Source organism: Chroicocephalus ridibundus, chromosome 1 (assembly GCF_963924245.1).
Source record: "Chroicocephalus ridibundus chromosome 1, bChrRid1.1, whole genome shotgun sequence".
In the NCBI taxonomy this organism is placed as follows: Eukaryota; Metazoa; Chordata; class Aves; order Charadriiformes; family Laridae; genus Chroicocephalus; species Chroicocephalus ridibundus.
Genome location: NC_086284.1, coordinates 30,773,574 through 30,796,739, shown reverse-complemented (window position 1 = coordinate 30,796,739; position 23,166 = coordinate 30,773,574). Strand labels below are relative to the sequence as shown.

The 23,166-nt window shown below is 41.9% G+C and overlaps 1 protein-coding gene across 2 annotated transcripts in view; it reads right to left on the bottom strand.

Annotated features, from left to right (window-relative positions):
* FREM2 (FRAS1 related extracellular matrix 2) overlaps positions 1 to 22,813 on the bottom strand; it is a 138,788-nt gene extending 115,975 nt beyond the window's left edge. For both annotated transcript variants that reach the window (XM_063333222.1, XM_063333233.1), the window contains exons 1-2: positions 17,554 to 22,813; positions 14,071 to 14,160 (exon numbers count right to left, since the gene is read on the bottom strand). In XM_063333222.1, the coding sequence (XP_063189292.1) occupies positions 14,071 to 14,160; positions 17,554 to 22,702 (5,239 nt within the window). In that variant the 5' untranslated portion in view covers positions 22,703 to 22,813. The remainder of the gene's footprint in view (positions 1 to 14,070; positions 14,161 to 17,553) is intronic.
* Between the last annotated feature and the right edge of the window lie 353 nt (positions 22,814 to 23,166).

Genomic DNA, 23,166 nt, shown 5'->3' with positions numbered 1-23,166 from the left:
CCACCTGCCTGAAAAATCTGCTAACAGCTAAGAGCATTATTCTGTTTTAAAAACTACATTCCCATCTGTAATCTGAATTGTTACGCATTCAGCTACCAACCACTGACCTTTGTTATGCCACTTCCTACTATAGCTGAATATAGAAATCAAGCATCCAAAAACTGCCAGCGGGCCAGAAGCAGCTTAGACTCGTTGTTTAGCAAAATCACCATTATTGTTAAGTTTGATGAAACACGGCCTCTCAAGAAAGAAACTACCTTTCACAGCTTTTGTGAAAGTTGACAAAGTCCATGATCCTTCAAACACTTCAAGCTGTCCAAACTGTCATTTTAGGAAACTCAGTGCTGGCTAAATGTTGAAGATCATGTTGTCCTGTGTTGCTATGTCAAATGCTGTGAAAGAAAGCCTATATTAACTCTTTGTGATTATCTTCATAACTAAATACTCAAACCCACCATAGCTATACTTACTCTGGAGTCATCAAACAGACGGGGCGGGGGGGAAAAAGCAGAAGTGGACTTAAGCTAGAGGTATTTGCAACTCAGTTCACTGAATGAATCTGAAGAACTAAGCTACGTGGACAGCATTCTGTAAAAACCTCACAAGTCAAAACAAGTACTATGAAGAAAAATCTAGACTAAAATTATTATTTTACAGTAGTATTCAAAAAATATGAAAACATGGGATTTAACTAAGGAATCTATAGATATATTTTTGTACCAATGTGCACAGAACAAAATAGAAGTACTGCAGGAAAACAATAGCATAAAAGCTATTTTTTGATCAAAATAATACATTGCCTATTGATGACAGGATAATCGAACAAAGGCAGGTATGGCCAATTCAGGTTACATACGCATTCGAAAAAGTATGTCCCAGCTAAGAAATGCAGCTCTGTCACAAAGAGGTAACATACATTTGCACAAACTCTTTCTTAAAACGTAAGTCAAATTCACCTAAGATCTAGATTTATTCTCTTTCAGTTGTGGAAACCAAGGGAAGACTGCAATAAAATTATATCAGATCAATAAAGAACAGATTCTTCGCACATAAGAGCAACCTCTGAGGTTCTTCAGTGAGGTTTCCTTATAAGCAGGCAGCTCCAGAAGGTAATGCAGGCACCTGAGATCTCAACAATTCAGTAATTAGAAGTAGTTCCAGGGCTGGCTAATAAGTTACACTCCTCAGATGCTTAGATGAACCTGGGACTTCAAAACAATGAATAAGGTTTACATGTGTAATTAAAGGAAGTGTAAAGAACCGTGAAAGATCAGAAGTTACATATTTAGAATTGTTTGCTTTAATAGTCAGCAATAGTAGTAATCAAGAGGAGGAAATAATTTTATTGTATGATTTCAAGCAGAATTCCTATGAGTGATGAATATCAAACTACTATAAATAACAGCAGTAACTACATGGAGACTAACAGACCAAAACTAGTTTTGCTTATTACTCAACATGTTGAAATTACTACAACTTTAAGATGAAGATTTCAATTAATGGATGTGTATTCCTCAACTGTAGATTCTTTTGAGGCCTCTTTCAATTTGCAAGCACTCTAAGAGTAGCAAAGAGCGTTTCCTCACAAACAACTCTCTTGGATGACAGAAAAGGGGGATTAGTAAATCTAGGCTGTTTCAGGGGATGTAGTGGGGAAACTCAATAAAGAAGAAAAAAAAGGACTGATAAAAAAGTATTTCCCTTCCCTTTCTCATCCTCTTTCCTAAAATGTTAGTAAACATTTGCTTGTCATTAACTGAAATATGATGCAGATATATTTTCGTGAGCTGATCAAAATAAATCATATCATCTTGAATTTACTTGTGCAATGAACGTACAGCTCAGAAAAGGAGTTCAAGTTGCAGTGTAATTCAGGGTAGGGGAGACATGACACAGGAATCACTGCAGGCTCACTGCCTTGATGTGGAGATGTGGGTCAGTGAGTGTGTGTGCTGAACAGGGAACAGGTACACATATGATAAGATACTTGAGAGGCAGAAAATGCATTAGTACTGAGATTTTTTTTTCTGAAAAGAGATGTTTTCCCTTAAATAAATAAACAAAACATTTTTCTGTTGTGCTCTGTTTCTCTATTCTTCATAAGCAGAAATCCAAGAATTATGCATTTTACAGCATATGTACTGCTGGAAAATTTGTCCTCCTTATTTGAACCTATCTCAGTTATGACCCTTCTATAGATCTGAAGCAGTATATTTAAAAACAAGCACAAATCATATAGTAACTGTGCATCTTAAAACGACACACAGGACTCTGCTATGCTATTGCTACAATACCTGTATGAAATACTACTAAACGACCATATGCCTGTCTTCAAGTGGGGGAAAAAAGGAGAGCTATATAGAAATATGGGCTCATGGTCTGTCTGGTATGTCCCAATGCTAAGAATTGAAATCCCTTACTTTTAGGCCCATTAAGCCACTGCAGTCCATAGCTTCAATTTAATGCCTAAGGTCTGTCTATTCCAGCTACTCTGAAGGGTGAAGGATTCTTCCTCTCAGAATACATTCAGGAGAGTTGAGCATAACTCTTTCTTTTCTTTTGCCCAAGTTTTTTCACTGGTGGCAAAACAGTGCCAAAAACAACGCTTCGCTTTGTCTCGTTCCAACTTCCCACTGGCGTACAAACAACAGGACCCTGCAGGAACACAGGTTAGAGTTGAATCAACTCTTCCCGGTCCCCGCCAGGAAAAGGCATCCCTCTGTCCCTAGCAGAAATAGTCATCTGATGATAACCATCTGATTAGCTCTCAATGATTCTTGGCACAGCCAGGCTATCGCAGGAAGCAGGATGTAGAAAAAGGACAGGGTAAGGGAAAAAAAAAGTTTGATTGGATGGAAGTGAAGGGCAGAGAGCTGAGAACTTAACCGGACAATTCCCCACACAGGCATAAGTGGAAACTCCTAGTGGCCAGGGAAAATAGGGAGTGAGGCTTTCACGTGAGGGAATATTATGAAGGAAAAGAAGAAACTTTTCCATCATGCTGGATGGAGCAAAGAACTCACGACAGTTCAGCAGCAGCCCAAAAGGGCCTGGTTTTGATGCAGTGGGACAGGAAGCCTGACCTGTGCTCGACAGCGAAGAGTTACTCATTCCACACAAAATGACTCTGCTTCAATGAGAAGGTTTCACCTCACATTTCCTATAGCCTAAAGGCTACAACATTTGTGTAGGAAAAATTTATTTAAGCTTCCCCAGGCAGCAGAGAAAATTGAGCACGTCTCAAGTATCAGGAATGAATATAGTATGCAGTGACTTAGTAAAAGTGAGACACTGGCCATCTCATGTCTATTTTATGTTTAGCATAACTCCCAAATCAGTCAACAAGGTTGAAAATGTCCACTTCACCAAATGACCTATAAATCTTGCCAGTGCTGAAAACTGCCCTGTTTAAGACTCACAGGATTTATGCAATTCTAAGTACATCTGAAAAGGGAAATATGGGCAAAACTGGATTAGAATTCAGAGCAATTGCTCCTGTGCCATATCTAAATCTACTCACACTCGAGGTGTCTGTCATTTTGTCACTGGTTATAGACGGAACCTAAATTTATCATTACTATAAATTCAGCACTTTAAGGAACTCCACTTGATTAGGATGAATCCAGGGTATAAGCCTACACAAAGTGGCCACTAGAGAAGTTCTGCCATTTGGATCTTAAATGTACATTATTGCATCACCTACCCCTGAGGAAGAAGCTGAGTAATGTATTTGTGCAGCTGCCAGAAAAAAAAAAAAAAGGTAATATGACTAGGTTCCTCTTCATTAGGACCTTATATCTCTATCCAAAAGACTCTCAGGGAAGTTGTCTCAGGAGGGATGTATTTGAGCACACGGTACTACAAATCCTCTACTGTAATGATGAGCCAGTTTAAACAGCATTACTGAGATTAAACAGTGTAGACAGTGAATGAATTCAGCACAAAGCCCAGGAAAGTCTTAAAATAACATAGAGAGTACTCCAGTGTTTGTTTTTTTTTTTTTTTAACTGGTTACAGTGTCTCAGGCTCTTGAGCTTGCAAGCTCTGCGTAAAGAGGCGACATCAGAATAAGAAATCCAATACTTTGAGGGCCCTAAAATAAAAAAAAACCTTTATGGCAGAATAGTTTTAGGGACAACAAATAATAGCATGCTGTAAGTTCTGGGAATCTTCTACGACCTGCTCTTGAACATCACAGTAGTAAGTGAAAAAAATATTCTCACAGGTTTCACTAATGCAGGATCAAACCACAAACCTTTCGATGCAAAGAGCCTCACTGGAGGCACTGGGCTTTGAATGAGGCTTCGAATGTTTCTTTAAAGATATCCTTACAATTCCCTCTCTAATTATTATGTTCCACCCTAACTACAAAGCTATAAAGAGGCAGCAAGGTGTGTGGTAACAGCATTCCTACAGTCTTGAAGAAAATGCACATTATACAGCAGAGTGACAGAAGTGCTATGCTGGTACTTAAGTTAAAAGTTACTGAGATTGGAATCCTGGCAAACATTCAGGGCAACGCTGTATCAAGCTGAATGAATTAATGTTTTACTAATGACTTGAACTTAAACAAGCTAAAATCCTTCTTCAGAAAGGGGAAAAAAAAGAAAAATTCTGTCTTTTCAAAGAGCTTCCTAAGGGCCTACTGCTAAATGAAATTCTTTCTACTACTAAAACCAAAAACTAATTAGTTAAATCTGTAAAAGAAAGATTAACCGAAGAAAACCCCAGAGGAAACAAGCCACAATATACTGATTTCAGAAATTCTCATCTAGGCCAAACCCAAGCAAAAACCAACACAGGTCAAATTAATTCATTAATTTACTCTAACAGGATTTTCACTCTGGTTGTATTATTCCTGGCTCTTAACTTCCTCTTCTTAAATTCTTCAATGCCAATTATAAAGAACAGGTCATACAACTTCAGGGAAAATTTGAATATCATCCAAACACAGTTTGGGCTTATGAAATAAAACTAATGTCTTCCTTTTCCCAGAAAGTACACCAAGACATTGATAAGGCAAGAATGGTCCTTATATTGTAAGATTTAGCAAGGGAAACAGAATAAATTACTAGAACTCTGTTTTCCAGCAGACTTGCTTTTCAGCCTGCGCAATCTTATGCATGTTATGCTTTGCAAGACTAGCTCAGAAAAGATATTTCCAAGTACACTGCAATTTTTAAGAGTAAGAGAATTCTATCTTTCACAGGAAAACTCCAAAGAAAGTTGATTGCTTTGAACTAGCTCCCCTGAAGTGATGCTAAACCAGTTGTTACGGCCGCTCTTCATCATAACTGCTTGAAAGTAGAAAGGCTACATAAGCATATTGGATCCCTTTTCTTCAAGCAGGCTTCTAATTCCCCATCACTCAATGGTTATATAAAGTTTCAGTTTCGGCACACTCCCAATGCCTACCAGCCCACAGTAACAATTTGGCAAATGGAAGTAAATTACATAATGTAATACAAATAAGGTTATTATTTATCCTCAACAGGCAATAAAATCCACCATGTGTTTGCTGATACATGGTTATACTGCTACAGAGAATGTTTCCTACAATAGTGAGAATGTTGTAAAATAAGATGCACAAATTGCAAAAAATTGGTGACAATGTATGACTTCATTACCTTTTCTCCATTTTTAATTTAACTTGATTCTTAGTGAATTTCCATAGTTTAAGACTCACTAACTTTTCTTGGTGGAAAACTGTCACGTATCTGTAGTTTGTTTCAGATGTGTTTATTCCTTTTGTATAAATAGTAATCTAATTTTTAAAGAAATCAAGCAACATGCCAGAAACATTTCATCTACTGATAAACGAACCTTTATGGGAACTTTTGGGACTCTACGTTGTTAACTGGCAAGTGGAGTGAAAAATGCTAAACTCATCCTGAGGGCTATTTAGAATCCCTCAGTGAAACCAGGTTGAGAAATCAAACAATCTGAGCTGCTGTGAGCAGGGTTCCTCGACAGCAGCCAGTGTCCCTTCTCTCATTTCATTCTTCTCTAGACCTCTTTAGTCTGGCTGGATCAAAAATATCTGCAACCAACATCCAATATCATTTCACAAGCTTATTATAGCTCACTTTAGGAATTAGTGTCTTTCCACAGGTTCTCATGTCACTGGCAATCAGCGTTACTCCTGAGAGTTCTCAATTCTTCCACTTAAGCCTAGCGTGTCTCCTTAATCCCTTTAATTCTTGCATTTTGACCTAATTTTACTGTTCATTGTCTTGCTTCTTTTGCTGCTAGCTGGGCCTTATTGCGTATCATAAGAATATAAAAGCTAAATTATGGATTACTTTTAAGTAAACAGCCTGCGAAATACTCATAGTGCTTTCTTGAGCATTATCTTCCTCTCACCAGACCAGGTCAAATGAAATCAATGGCACTATTCAGCTCACTAAAGCAGGCAGGATTCAGCTCCAGGAGCTGAGCTGATCAATTTTGTTGCAAATACATTGTTCTTTGTATGATTATTCAGCAAGCAATCTCAGCTTAAAACTAGAAAAATATCTATCACCAGGTGATGGTGTGGAGAGATTTCCCTTCTATCCAACCAACCCAGCAGTCGGGATGCTCATTCTACATGGAAGACAAAGACTATTGGCCCTGACTTCAAAGAGAACTGGAACCAAAATCTCCCCACCTTAAACCCCAACCTAAACTACCTGCCTAAAGGTTATTACTGCTCCTAATCCATCTGTTCAAGACGTTTTATTCTGTGGAACACAGTAGGTATTAGCACAAAAGGAAAAATATAATGGAAAAAAAGAGGGAGGAGCACACACAAAAAATGAGAATTTGTTCGCCTCGTGGTAACAGTACTTAGTTGGAGAGCAGAACATAAGAATCCAGGTTATATTCAAAAAAGTATTTAAGAATTCATATACACAGGAGGCAAACAGAAAATGAATAAAAAACTGGCCAGAATATAAGTGAGAGCGCATTATGGGGAACATGGGTTCAAAGCCTCTGAAATAAAGGAAGGAACTGCATCCGAGTCTTTCACGTTTGGACAAAGTACCCTAACTTCTGTAGAAAAGGCAATTCAAAACACAGTTGCCTCTCCTTTCCTAATCCAGAACAGTAGTAAACCCACCCCTTCAATTACACTGCTTTGCTTTTGTCAAAAATTACTAATAATCCAGGATGGGGAGCAGAGGAAAGCTTTGCTTTTGGCTAAAACCACCATTTGAACCCAAATAATTAAAAACAAACAAAAATCCTCTTGCCAAACTAAACAACTAGCCTCTTTCCTCGGCAAAAAAAAATTTGGTTTATCTGGAAAAAGCAGACCTTCTTTTCTATGTATGTATCTGGAGGATAAGGTAATGCTCCAGTTCAAAACAGAAAATTCAGTCATTTCCAGTGGTCAGTCTAAAATGTCAGTATAAAGAAACCAATATAACTGGTATAGAAGACTATGAAAGTCTTTCCATTGAGATCAGCAAGACCTGTTCTAGACTTTCTATATGCCCCATATAATCATCTCTACACAAAATACACAGCTACTCCTGTATGCTTTAATAGATATTAATTTTGCTGTGACCTTGCAGCCACATTCACAACAATGCCTCCAAGAACTAATTTTTTATTTACAGAAAGGTTTATTTTGAGTTTGTTTTTTTTTTTTGTTTGGGTTGTTTGTTTAGTTTTTTTTTTATAAACTGTAGTGTCAAACTACTATTTAAATCCCTTGGTAATAGTTACAGTAAGAAGTGTGACATGTGGAAAATTGTTTAGGCACCAACCTAGAGTATATCAAAACAGCAGCAACAAGCCTGGCAACAGACCAGAATCCAATACAGTACTTGGCAAGTGATGGCAAAAGTACCGCCAACATGTGATGCCCTCATTTTTAAGCCAAAGATAACTGTAGTTGATGTTTCTTGCCAACACTGGTGTGCCCAAATGCCACATGTGAGGTCAAGCAAGGATGCTGCAAATAAGCCTGCTTTAAGAACTATCAGATACTGAGTCAAAAATGTCTGTTCCTACACTATTATTACAGCTCATCCAAGAAAACACATCAGTGTTATGGCTTTGAAAAGCAACACTGACAACTGTTTTAGTTTAATAATTATACTCAGGAGTGTAATATTATTCTCTCAAAAATTAATAAAGCCTACCAGAATGATGAAATTCCTCAAAATATATTCTTATTTGTAAAATGAAGGATGACAGATGAAATAATTATATTTCACAAAGTTAATGGAAGCTTTCTTTAAGCAGTAGAACAGTCCTCCTTTAATTAACAGAATTTCTTGCATAAATATATTTGGGAAAAGTCTATGAAGTTTTCCCAAAAATTAGGTTTAAAGGCTAACTTCAAAGAATTCTTTTTGAAAGATTCTTGCTTCATTGGGGATTTAACCAAATGTTAGTACAGGAAAATACAGTGCTGTGTTAAGGCATTTAGAGATCTGTAATGAAAAGTTTAAATAAGATTTAGCTAATGATGTAAATCACCAGTTTCGGTGAGCCTTGGCTTTGCAATGCTTTGGCTTTCAGTCAGAAAAGCTGCCCAAAGAGCCTGAATTAAAAAAAAAAATAAAAAAAATTCTTGTTTCTTTCCTTCCATAGTGATCCTCACATTCCTAAAACAGCCACGAGAACCTGTCATTACCTCCCCTTTGCAACCATTCTACCCTTGAGGCTCTGTACTGCAAGATACCACTTAGTAGCCCTAAAGAAGCAGTTTGGAGGACTCCAGTTAAGCACTGAGCAGAGAAGGGAGTTAGGTAAGGGATGCACAGGTTATGGTTCAAATTAAGGCTGAGCAGGAAATGGGCTTCCCCCTTGCACAATCTCTTTTTTTTTTTTTTTCCTCAGAATGCTCCAGGCCCAAAAGAGCATTATCTCATTTTTTTCCTCAAAATGGGAAAATTTAATGGAAGTGACTCTGTAATGCAAAACATCACTAGTATGGTACAAGCCTCTTGCAACAAAAAATACTGAGGCACATAACATGAATTTTTTTCATGGGTGCTGCAGTCCTGGTTGACGATTCCCCAAGCTTCAGAAGACAGGCAGACTACTGTGATGAGAGCACAAACAACAAGCGGGTCAAAAACAAGGTCATATTTTAAAAATATTTGGGGGCAGATAACTATGTAGAAGAGATGAACATTCCTTCACTGACTTTACACATGCAGAACTTGAATGTTTCAGAGTTATTCATAACACTTAAATAGAATAAAGACTATTTCTTATGTGAAGCAAAAATAAAGACGACAACAGTCCTTTACAGAGAAGCTCTGCTCTTCATCTGGCATTCCTGCTACCCCAGAACCAATAACCATTGCTGGGCAAAGGAATATACTTGACTGATACTGCCTCTGGAGGTATGGGGTCTCAGCTGGGGTTTGAGTTTAGTGCCAACTTTGGGGTATGTTTGTTTTATTATACACAATCAGCAGAATCTGGCCAAAAATTTGCCTTAAACAAGTTCAACCAGTTTCACATTATTTGCAACTGCACATTTAACGAGAAAATACCTTCTACAGATTGGATAGGTGGGAATTTTGATCCATATTCTTTTTCAATTAATACGACTTACTGCAGTGACATTAAAAAAAACAGACAAGGAGAACATAAATTGAAGGTAAATGATGGACTTAAGTTTTAACTGTGCATTCTTAGTGCTAGTTTTTCGTGTAAGGAGTAAAAATGCCTCAGACAACTCACACAGGATGTAGTGTGAAATTGCAGAGTGCAGTTTTCTGAAACAGGCACAAGAGCTCAACACGCTGGAGCTAATTTCTGTGTCAACTTTCATTCCGTGCGGATTAGTGCCATTTTGCATAGCTGAAGCACCAACTCTATGCATGTATTGGGCAGTGCCATACATATCCAGTTTCCCTGAGGTTTCAGCAATATGAAGTTGCTGCAGACATGACAGTTTTTCACTAAGTCTATCAGATTTAAGCTACTCTGTGGGTCTGTTTTTCACTAATTAAAAGGCTCAAATGTTTTCAGCTGGATCTTTTTCTTCAGTCTAGTGACTCTCTCAATAGTGTGTACATTTGCATCAATAGTGTGTACATGTGCACAAATACATCCAGGACTTCAACTATCGGTCTAGATTTCCAGGAAAAAAATAAATCCATCTTTCCCTGCCTTTAATAATCATTGAATTAAGAATTTAATAATATAAACATCAGGGTTCACCACTGTCACAGGCTTGCACTTTCTAAGAAGAGCTTTTTTCTCCACCTTGTTAATGGAATGTGGAGGCCATTTCTGAGGAAAGAGATTCAACCGAGACTATTTTGCAACCTTTGTGAAAAACAAAATTGCTTACTTTCTTCAATGTTTTGTTAAAATGGACTCGTAACACTTTTTCAGTATCAACAGATCTCCACTTGATCGTTTTAAGATCAAAATTCAAAACAAAACAGAAAGCAAATTCCTATGGTAGTTTCTTTCAATACATCACACAGCTAACTCAGCAGCTTCCAATATCCTTCAGTATCTTCTAAGTATGTTTTAAGCATAATAGAAATGCTAGGGCTCACCCACTTTATAGATCATCTTGAGGCTAAATCCCTAAGCATGAAGAATTAAAACCTTTTCTACCTTTAAAAATATTAGTGCTGATAAATAGCAGTATTGTGTTCAGTTTATTTCACTTTCTAATTACTCTTATGAAACATGCCATTTAAAGCCGGAAAAGCACTACAGCCATACATATGCAGGTAATTGATGGTGATAATAAGACTCTTTCAGAACTTGAAACCTCAACCAGTTCTTTCTGGTGAAACCTCTAATTTTGGTTTGAATACAGCAGGCACATGCTCTCGCTTGTGAATTACAGTCCTGAGGGCTTTCTCTCCTTTTATTCTTAAATGGCCTTCCTTTCTCTTCATATTGAGCAGATTTCTACTCTCTTTAGTTATACTTGGAAAGTTATCACAAGACAGCCATAATCCCTGAGCAATTCTCCATTTGCCTAGGAGGCAGGTTTCTCCCTTAGCCACTATGCAAAGTTTGTCCCAGTACCATATTTCATGCTTTCAGACCCTAGGTGACGATTTGGTACGTAGTATGGCACTCTACTCCTGCTGGGAGAAACAGAGCAGGCGAGGGGCCAAGAGCTGGCAGAGTGCTGACTTGGCTCTTTTCCCCTCACTTACCCACCTGGTCTGCCGTTGCCCTAACTTGCTTACTGCAAATGCTAGCCACATTTAAGAAGATAAACAAAATTCCAGATCCACAACAAAACTCACACCGGAGCAGTTCGATGACTCCTTATAGTTGGCCTCCGTGCAATTGCCTGAGATAACAGACTTGGGCCCCAATCAGACTATCATCGTTTAAGAGGCCAACAAAAGAGCTTCTGCATTTGTTCTCCTAAGTCACAGTATAATGAGGGGGGGGGAGATCGATCATCAAAAGATGGAGCTAGAGAAAGTCATGGTCATCTTGTCCTATTTGCAGTTCATAGACGATGAACAAATATTCCGAAACAACACAGAAGAGTATTTTACAGGGAACACTAGAGGTATGGGGCAAAATCAGCTTTCTAATTCATGTTATTTGAAGAGAGCAGGGATTGGTGTCATAGGTTCCCCTCACTGAGGCATGAGACAACTGGAAGATATAAAATACTTGGGCCACAAGATCTGCCTTAATAGTTTGGGGTTTTTTTACTTATTCAAAATAACATTACCTGAATAATAAAAACAAATATCCATTTTTTGAATCACATTTTGAAATCCCTCCTGATTTCAACTCGATCAGTTATGGACTATGGCACAATTCAGCTTCAGTGAAGTACCACTTATTTAATTTAAAGCATTAGGAGGCACTGTGTGGTAGCCATCACAAACCTGTTACTACTGCAAAATTCCTAATACAGGAGAAGTCTAAAGCGTGCCATTCTACTGCGGATGTTGGTAGTCTGTGGATATTTCACTCAAATCTTGTGTTTAGTCTCCTAGAATGATCTGGCTTAAAATCAAAACCACTAAAACAATAGTCTTGGTACAACTGAAATTCTGCCAAAATATACCTGAGCTGCAGAACACTGGCTTTGATGTCTTTCTGAAGAGGGAGGAAATATACCTAGGTTAAATTGTTGTATTTTTCATCCTTGTTACAGATTCTAAAGACACTGCTAATAAATTTGAGTTTTTTTAGACAGACAAATATTAATGTTTTCATCACAACTTCATCTCTCTTAAATACAGTTTTACCATCTTCAGTCAAGCAGAAAATCAGAAATATTCTGAAATGCAGCACAGCTCATTTTTCACTGTGTCAACAAATACCCTCAGGAAGGCAAAGACCATCTTACCATCTAGCTAAGTAGTCTGCAAGATGATAACGTTGTCACAAGTTCCAAAGGCTCTAAAAAATCAGCAAGCACCTTGTTATCATAATGATTCTTTGTATTATGAAAAATAGCATGCTGTTACAATTGACAGGCTGTTATAACCCTGCCAAGTAGAAGCAGATGTGGCAGGTCAGCTTTCCAGGCAAAGAAAAATTCTTGATATAGTGTTGGAATATATTAAGTGCCATTTGCTGTAACTACACATTTGCCACTAGAAAGTGTTCAAATAGCACGGAGCTGGAAGTCTCACAAACGTTGGATTCTCAGGAAGCAACTCAGTTTTAAGAACTGTTGTTAATCGGTTCGCTGAGAGTAAACTTTCTTCAGTTTTAATTACTCCCATCACATGAAAAATTGAAATATCTCAGGACTGAGTATTTGTTCACCTACCAGAAGAACAACTTGAAAATCATTAACAATGTCACCATGTGGTGACACCTGTCATAAGAAAATGGTGGTATTACTAAGAAAACATAGCACCCTGTACTCCATTATCTTTATTTAGTTTTAAATTTCTCTAACCTATATCTCAGTTTAAAGAAAAGATTTAAGGAAAATAAGTCAAATGTAACAAACTCTTATCTCACTACTTGTTCTCTGATGTAGCAAAGATTTGCAAAGACATTTTCAAAAGTCTGAAGAGGTACTGTCTCTTCTGTGCTTGTCCAGCACAATGAACAGGAGAACGTGCTTTAATATTCCACTCCCAGCAATGGCAGATGGTGACAAAACTGTTCAATCTCTGACAGACAGGACAAATCCCTGTTCACTGATCTTAACACCATTAATTGGCTGTGCTTCTTGTGAAGCAGTAACATGAGCTGAGTGCACATGAGCTGAAAATAAGTTAACTTGAAGCATTTTTTCTAAGAAGTTTATTATTAAATCAACTAATAAAATTCATTGCCAATTACTCATAGAGCTATATATCACATATTAAAAAAGGTATTAAAGTAACATAATCTAGCCACCTGTTACCACACACAGGAATGTCTACATTTAGGAACATCCATATTAAGTACAGACCTTTGGATAGGAAAAAAAAAAGGCCTGTTAATGTTTTTTGTTTACCCCTTAAAAACTGTTCTTTGTTTTTTAAAAACAACCAAAAAACCCACGACATATTTTTTCCCTCAAGCGAGTATATGCTAGTATTCTCAATTTGGTTTTATTCTTTCCTTTTGCATCCTCCACAATCCTACGAAATAATATTAGTTAGAAGAATTGACAACAGTCACCCAACAAAGCTCTTTCACAAGCCATTGAGGATTCTGTTAAGCAGGTAGAATCAGAACTTGAACTCTACACAATGTGCACATCAGAGACAATGCGTCCACATGAATAGTCTTATAACTGGAACCTTTAAAGAGGCAGACAACCATAACTGTAAATCAAAATTTATAATGTTTCTCAAGATAAAAGGCTTGTAAGAATTTATGCGTAAAGAGCCTGGACAGGGACTACAAAGACAAAACTATGGAAAAACCAGGTATCTGAGGAGACTTAGAGAATTTCACTTTCTTGCTAGAGTAGTGTTTTTTCATTAGATGCAATTCTCATATCGACATCTCTCTTTGTAATCACCAGAAATAGTACACAATATGGGAAAGTCATAACAAAAATCATATTCCAGGAGATAAGATGGACTTCCCTCAATTAAGGTCCCCAGAGTATACTTAAACTCTTTCTCTTTCAAGAACGACAAAAGCACAGATACTGTGAGTACTCACCGCCGTCTTCAACCATGAAATGAAAAATGTCACTGGTGGCATTGTCACCCCCTCGTAAAACATAGCATATCTTCATATCATCGATATCAGCTGGAAAGAGTCAGGAAAAATAGATCTTATTTTAAATGCTGAAGGTATGAAACTTTTTATAGAAAAACTTGACATGTATTAAATAGTTTCGCTTCAACAGAGAGAGGTCAAGGTTCTCCAGCAGAGCTCAGGAATTTCAGTATTAGCAGTGCTTAAATTTTACAGATATCATTCATTCTCCCTCTCTTTACTTCCCCCTCCCCAGTGCCCTCTTTCTTTTAAGATGTATTTACAAAAAGAACTAAAAGGAAATGTAAAAACATGGGCCAACAGTCAGAACTATTTCATATTTTTAGTGGTGCATTTTCTTAAACAGAGGTGTATCTCTACTGAGATACTGATTCTGCCATTCTTCATCCTGAGAAGTAGAGGTCACAGAAAATCTGTGGCTGAGACGGGACCAAAGCCCAAGGTATTTTCTATGTGAAGTTCTACCCTCCATTCTAGAGGCAAGACAAATTAGTCCACATGAACTCCCACCACCACCTCTAGAACTAGATTACTTCTGGCATGTGGTCCACCTCTAGGATAGGATATCTCTACACATTCTGCAGTAGAGAGATCTCAATCTCTTTAGTCCCCTACAAAAATACCCTCTCCACCAGACCATCCCTCCTATCACCATGTTTTCAAAGGATATGGCATATAATCTATATGAATTGTCATAAACAGTGCTCAAACACTTACAGTGATTGACTGTTTTAAGAACCCGAAGAGATGCAATTAAAGTAGACAGACAAAACTAAATTAAGAAAAAATTTAATGCACAATTTTGAATCATCAATTGCAATAAAGAAAGTATGTAAAAGGCAAAAAATTATTTATTAATATTGTGGGGTTTGGATTCCTTGAGCAGTGATGAGAAACGTGTAATACATAAAAACTAATTTCTGTCACTTTCTTTGTAAGATTGCTGTTGTTAAAAATCCACGTCTGATTTTTTTTTGTTTTAAGAAAAAGTTTTAGAAATTAATAGCATTAAAGTGGAGCTCAAGTACCACCCAAGTTCTCCCCCCACATTGGGGCATATGCATTAGTAAAAAGAAGCCAAAAGCACTTCTGTTACAGCTCCTCAAAATCCTCAGTTCCAAAAGTAGCCAGACATCATCTAGGGCAAACAAGTTAAGAACCTTATCAGCAAATATATGTCACTGAAGAATCTCTTCCATAAATGTTTGAAAGTTAAAGATCAAAAATTCATGGGCCTGTAAAGAGGATGCAAACAAATACCTCTTCATGCCAGTGGAGAAAATAAATCTTTCACCCTGCAAACATTTACGCAAGTACTCAGCTCTGCCTCTGTGGGTAGCCTCACCAAAACCCATGGTTCAAAATATATAAAGATAAGCACTTGAGCCAGTGTTTGCAGGACCAGGACCACCTCATCAAAAAACCCACTTGCCATCCAAACATAATTTTGTCAACAGAATTCCAAAGGAATGTCCTGTTTTCTGTTCATTAAGAACATGTTCAGAGTCACCTGAGCAATTCCACACTTTCCTTCCACAGTTGATTAGGTTATGCTAGTTATATTAAAGCTTGCCTAGTTGTAAGCACTATTTATTACTGCATAACTACAGTATCTGCTAAATATTAATGTGATATTGGAATTCTTCAACATAATTTTGAAATCCAACATAATTTTCTATTAAAAAAAATATAATTGTTTCCACTAGATCAAGGCACTGATTTCCCATTTATAATTCTGCAAAACTGATGTGGTTATTAAAGGTTACATATATTAATATGTATTCTTTAAGAAACAGAAACACTTTACAACATCATTAACTCGTCTCTCTGAAAACACTCGCCTGAAGAAGACGACAAAAAGCATTATCAGGGGTGAATGTTGAATAAAATCATTGCTTACAAAGTGCTGCGTATTTGGCTGGAGTAGCCATGCGGATATCTGTGGCCTCAGGAGGTTACATGGAATGCTGAGACATCAACGAAGCTATATGATTGCCAAGCCAAGTAACAACTGCATTTTGGTCATCCAACAAACGCACACCTGGCCACTTGGCATGAAAAAAAATGGAATATGTACCTATCCTGAATGCCCCCCCTCCTCAAAAAAATGGGATATCACTGTGCTATGCAGTGGTCTGCTTTCAAGGAACATCCACTTAGTAATTCTACATTCTCCAATGTAAACAAAAACCCACTAAAAAAGTGATAATCTGTTTATTTGCTCACTCACGTTCTCTTCTGTTTCTCACTTGTTCTGACAACAATACTCTTAATACTACTCACAGTTCACTACTGAAGCCTTTACATGTAAGGAGATGTAGTGGTTCCCGAAGCTTAGACATGGTTTGGTCCCTCCTCATCCTCTTTTTTTGCACTAACACCGCAAAACTTAGGGCACCCCCGCCATTCAAAAGTTCATTAGGCCTGTTTGCAAGATTTGGTCTACCTGACAGGAACATCACTACAGCCAACACTTTAAAACGGGAGACATACCAGTATGGGCTCTGTGAAATGAAATACCGACAACTACAAGCATTAATCTCTAGCCTTACCACCTCCACAGCCCAGCCTGTCTGGGACCCCGTAACTTTGAGTCTCCATGAAATTGTGCTGTCTGATCACTCAACAGCTGCAGGAGGCTCCAAGAAACCTCATTTCATTTTTAATTAACCAGCTATTAAAACTCATTGCAAAGTAACATGGAAAATTCTCTGGAGAATAGCTAATGCTCCCCTTTCAATTAAAGTTACTTCATAGCCCTGTGTTGAGGCTTTATTTCAGAACATACAGCACATGTGGTTTTCATCCTATTTATACCATCTAGTATTCTAGTTCCATGTGAAAAGTATCACTGACATAATTTTAGAACATTTACATTACCTTTTAATTTACCACAAACACTTTGTGGTTAAGACTTGTGTAATTAGGGCAACAGATGCACTCATACTATATTATTTCCCCATGTTTGGGAAATTACTTTGCTTCTACAGTTAAGTGCACTCAGACTGTATAGCAACTGATATAGCCATGGTATGACCATTAGTTAATAATAGCTTGGCCACTCCCATAGCATTTTCTAAATAAAACTGTTTAAAGGTGGCACTCAGCCTCTAAGGATCTGGCACCATGTGCAGCCCAAATCTGTTATCCAAATTTCTATCACTAACAGAAAGTCCAAATCACAGTTATTTGGACGGTAAGCTCTCCAAAGCAAAGATGCTCCTTTATTCAGTGTTTATCCAGTAGACACCCTTTCCTGTTTAAAGCTGTCACAGATGCAATAAATAAAAAAGAGAACTAAAAAATATAAAGCCATTATAAATAAGCTCGCTGTTGGAAAGTTTCTCTAATCAATTATTATAGAGTTTAGTGTGAACAAGACCATTTTCAGTGATCTAAAGAAAGCATGGAGTATCGTAATACCTTGAGTGAACTGGCTGATGCTATGGTTGCCTTTCCCCAGGTGAATCAGGAAGCCATGGCGTGGACCCTCTGTGATTCTGATCTTGAGAGTAGCATGTAAACTGTCCCTGTCTTCCACTTTGAGCACCTTGTTGGTAATCAGAAACCCAATGTGACCTGTGGCTAGAATACGGAGAGTCTGAGCACCCTTATTTATTACAATTTGAGGTACACTGTTGTCCACAGCCATTATTCGAATCTTCATAGTCTGAGGTTTCTTTGTTTCAAACACAGTGTTGGGGAAGACGTAGAAATCAGTGTGAGTGCCATCCGTAACAGTGAAAGAGAAGCTATCCTCAACTGATTCTGTGCCATCATGTTTGTAGCTGATTAGATTTTCATTTAGATCTTGTTTAGTGAAGGTGGTGACTGGTTTGGAGTTATTGAACATGATCTGACCATGAACTGGTATTTGAGTGAGGATAAATTTTAGCAATGAGTCAGGTGTATCTCTGTCTTCAGCAGTCAGTTCAAATGGGGTTATCAGTTTGTATTCATTTTCACTCACCACCAGGTTATGGATTGTGACAACAGGTTTCTTATTGTCCACATCACTGATAGAAATTCTGAAAGTACGAAAAACAGGGTTATAGCCATCAGTCACCTCAAACTCAAAGCTGTCCATTTTCACCTCATCTTCTGAAGTGTGAATGTAATAGACTTTATTGCCTGCTAACAAGAGTTGAGTAAAAGTGGAGATGGGTACCCCAGGCTGATCTGTGCATTCAAGATGACCACGAACAGGTGCTCTGGTTATAGTGAAAACTAAGTTCTCATCTGGACTATTCAGGTCACTGGTGCTAAGCAAATCAGTAGTAAGGGTTACCTTCCCTCCTTCCTTCAAAGAAACTCCTTTGCTGATTACATCTGGGAAGACAATATCAATGCTACCTATTGTCACATAAAAGTAGCGGTCAATGAGAGGATTTATTCCATCTGTCACATCAAACTTGATAAGATCACGAACTCCTTCTTGGCCAAAATGCATATATTGAATTAAGTTTCTATCCACTTCATCTTGGGTGAAGTTCATCCCCAGGGTAATATTCTCAACTCCACCCGAAGGCTTTATTCTCTGCAAGAGGCCTTGTCCTGGTCCATATCTTATAATGTATGTCAAGGTTTTGTCTTCAGAATCTAGATCAGTAGCCTTCAATATTCTGTTATGAATAGTTCTAGTTTCCCCTATTTCAATCTCCAAACCATCATTGATGGCCATTCTGGGTGTCTCATCATCTACAGGAATAACCATGATGAGTACCATTTTTCTAACGGTATGTTTACCATCTGTGAGTTTCACCTCAAAACTGTCCTCCTTTGTCTCAGAGTCATCATGTTCATAGAGTATGTTGGAGCTCTCTGTTATCTGGTCCAAGGTGAAGCTCTCCACTAGGACAGTTCCATTGACCAGCTGGTTCACAATGTGGCCATGCCTGGGAAGTCTGGTGATTGTGAACATTAACTCATCAGCAGGGACGTCTGCATCAGCTGCGTTGAGGATAGGGGTATCAATAACCAGGCTCATGCCTTCCATCACAACAAACTCTCGTATAAAGATTTCAGGCTCTTCATCATTGATCGGTATAATGACAATGGGGAAAAAGTGCCTTTGGGAAAAGTTAATGCCATCAGAACAGCGGAAAGCAAATCTGTCTTCAACAGGCTCCACACCCTTATGTATACTTTGGACGTAAAAAATATGCCCTTGACGGAGGTCTTTCAAGGTAAAAGCACTTATAGCTACACCTGCTCTGGATTTTTCAGATCCTGGGGCTGGGGAGATGTTCTCTACATACCCAGATGTAGGCTGAGCAACAATGGTGCAGAGTATATCATCATTAGGAGTATCCACATCTTCAGCCCTGAGGTGAGCTGGAGTAATGACCCGTCTGTCACCTTCCGTTACCATGAACTGCTCCCCCACAAAAATCTCTGGAGCTTGACTGTCAACAGGAAGAATGGTCACCAAGACTGAAACTCCTTGTACAACATTGCCCCTGACGCTCCACTCCTCAGACAGGTCAGACAAGGTAAGGTTGAAGGTATCTTCTTTGGGCAGGCGGCCTATTTCCCCACCAGTGTGAGCATATACCACAACACCATCCAGCACATCTCTCTGTGAAAATCTCTCTGCAGGCACCCCTTGGACCAGGATGTTTCCATGCTGAGGAGGATCCTCTACAATGAAGGTCAACATTAAGTCATCTGTATCCTCATCTGTGCCCTGAATAACATTAGCAGTGATTTCAGCTGCACCATTCTCCAGCACATCCAGGTAGGAACCAAGAGTGCCTGGGGGCAACCGTAGCATAGGAACCTCATCATCAACTGGGTGCACATTCATTTTCAGTGTGATGGGCACAAAATGGACGCCATCACTCACATCAAGCCTGCAGGTATCACTGTTGGTTTCAGCTCCACTGTGCACATACACCACCCTCCCTTGTCTGATATCCTCCAGGCCAAAGACAGCTCCTGGAATCAAACTGTACCCAGAAAGCTGCAACTGGCCATACCGAGGAGCCTGGGTCAGGATAAATCTGAGATGGGCAAGCTCAGTGTCCGTGTCACTGGCATCCAGCTCAGTTGGACTGAGGACATGGCTGCCTCCCTCAGGCAAAGTGAAGCCAGTGTTAGTGATTTCAGGAGGCTGGTTATCCACAGGCTGCAGGTAGATGGTGAAAGTCCCTTCGGCTGTGTTGCCAGCTGCATCTTGCACTTGATACTGAAACTGAATCAAATGAGGAGCCACCCCCAGTTCTTCCTGTGGGGGACGGTACGATATCTTGTGATGGTTGATCTGGGCTTGGGTGAAGTGGGTAACTTCCACAGAGTGATCCTCAGTCAGCACGAGGGATCCAAGGCGGGACCCATATACATCTGGAGGATGGTTAGTGTCAGTGGGGGGCTGTGTTATTGTATAGCGGAGTTCACGGTCCCCTGAATCCTGATCTGTGTAACACAAGTGTTTCCTCCGCAGTGGGGTCACCTGCTGTTCTGCAACTATTAAGTGCAGGCTGCTGCTACTATGCAGCTCTGGGGCTAATCTGTCTACGGGATGTACCCGGATTACAAAAGTCTGTGGTCCGGAGCGGTTGGGTGGGTCGTTGTCATCCTGGACTCTGAAGACGAACTGGTCCAACACAACCCCAGGGCCAGGACTGTGAGGCCCAAAGTGGTGGTAATAGAGACGCCCTTCTACAATGTCCTGCTGCAGCCACTCTCTCACTGGCTTTTCATAGATTAGGGAGCTCCCTGCTAAACCCGGCACCCTCCTCCAAGAAAAGCCCTCATCTTCTTCCTCCTCTTCCCAGCCAGGAGGCGGCTGTGCTTGACGAAGGAGGAGCTGCCCAGCAGTGGGGCCAGACTCCACTGTGAAGAGCAGGATGGCATCCTGCGAGTCAATGTCAGTGGCACTAAGAGCACGGGTGGTGATGGGCACCGTTTCACCCTCAGCCATGGCCAGCCCTGTGTTAGCATTGAGTAGGGGCGGCTGGTCATCAGTGGGCACCAAGGTAATGGGGAAAAGAAACTCAACACGGTGTCGAGAGCCACCATCTTCCAGACGCAGCACCAGGTTGTCACTAAGTGGAGACTCACTGCCATCGTGCTGGTAAATGACCCGGCCTGCTGCCAGCTCAGCCACGGTGAAGTGTTTACGAGGGGCGGCAGGTACTGGGGAGTCCTCCAGCAAAGTAAGGTGGCCGTGCCTCAGCCCTGCCACCACACTCACCCGCACTTGCTCAAGGTCATCCTCATCACTGATCACCAGGTTGGGGCTGGGACCAGGGCCTGAGAGAGGCCGTGACTGCCCCTCATAGAGCACGAGGCCAGTGTTGCGGGTCACCACAGGTGCCAGGGTGTTCATAGGCTTCACCACAATGACAAACGCAAAGGGCTCTGAGGCAGCACCCTCGGGGTCCAACACTTCCAGCTCCAGCTCAAAGAGCCGCTCCCGATCCGAGTCCTCTGTGGGTGGCTGGTAGGCGATGCGCAGCTCCCTCACATCCTGCTGGCTGAAAGAGGAGACAGGCAAGCTCCGGTCATCTGTGCTGACCATGTGCCCCTGGCCAGGGCCAAAGGACGAGGTGATGTTGAAGAGCAGCAGGTCTGGTGGTGACTCAGCATCCTCAGCCGCAAGCATGTCAGGCGTGAGGGCAGTGAGGACAAACTGGTCCACCTCCATCATGAGCATGGCCAAGAAGCTGGGTTTGGGGGCCACGTTCTCAGTTCCGGCCCGGATCCGCACCAGCACCTGGAAGTACTCGCGCTTCAGCAGCGCCCCACTGCCCGACGCCTCCCGCAGCTCGGCCACCAGCGGCACCAGGTCACGGTTGGGGGAGCCGCCGGCTGCCGTGTGCCGGTAGCGCAGCCCCAGGCGCAGGAACTCCTCGCAGTCCCACATGGAGGCGGGCACCGGGCTGCCCCCCGCCGCCTCTCCACCCGCGGCCACCGGCGCCGCCGCCGCCGGGGGGTAGTTGAGGATCTCTCCGTAGCGGGGCAGCCCGGCGAGCGGCGGCAGCAGGCCCACCCGGCAGCGCTGCCGTCCCGGCTCGAAGGCGAACTCCAGGCTGCGGGCGTCCAGCGGGTTGCTGGTGCCCCGCAGGCGCTCGACGGTGAGGGGCAGGTTGCGGGTGACGATCTCCAGCTGGGTGAAGAGCACCTCCACCTCCAGCACCAGGGGCAGCACCAGGGCGCGGCTGGGCGAGTCGTAGCGCAGCTGGAGGCGGACGCGGTCCCGCGCGGGGCTGCGTCCGCCCAGGTGGGAGTACTGCACCTCGCCGGGCCCGAAGTCGCAGGGGAAGCGCCTGGGGCTCAGGCGGCCCGGGCGCTGCCACAGCGGGCCCTCGTCCAGCACGGTGAGGTGGCACCGGTCCCCCGGCTGCACCTGCAGCACCAGGTCCCGCGCGGGGTCCAGCCAGGCGGAGCGGCCCAGGGGCACCCGCAGACCGCGATTGGCCACCACGACGGGGGCCGCCTCCGGCGCCCAGGGCGAGGAGACCGCGGCGGTGCCCGGCGGCGGCTCCGGAGCCCCCACCCAAACGCAGCCGGCCAGCAGCAGCAAACCGGCCAGCAGCCGCCGCGGCGCGGCGGGGAGAACCTGCATCATCCTTGCCGACGGGGCGAAGCGCCGGGAGCCCCCCGGCAGCGGCGGCTGCGCTCCGCAGAGGGGCCGAGTGGCGGCCCCGCTCCTGCCGCCGGCGCGGCCCGTCGCCACCCGCTCGCCCCACGCACACGCTGCGCTCTGAGGGGAGCGCTCCCCGCTCCGGAGGGGAGCCCCGCGAGCCGCCAAGCCCCGCCCTGCGCCTCCCAGCGGCCAATAGGCACCCGCGAGGGGGCGAGGCCGTCTAGCGCGATTGGACAGAACTGTATGCCAATCTTGAGAGCCACAGTCACGGGGGGGCAGCATCCCCCCCCTTCTCCCGGCCCCTCAACAGGTTGCTGAGGGGAAGGCGCCGAGGGAGCAGCGGGGCGAGCCTTGGCCGTAGGGGAGGAAGGGGGGAGCAGGCGGGGAAAGGCTCCACGGGCCGACCGGAGCCCCCGTGTCGGGGAGGAGGGCTTGCCCCACCGTGG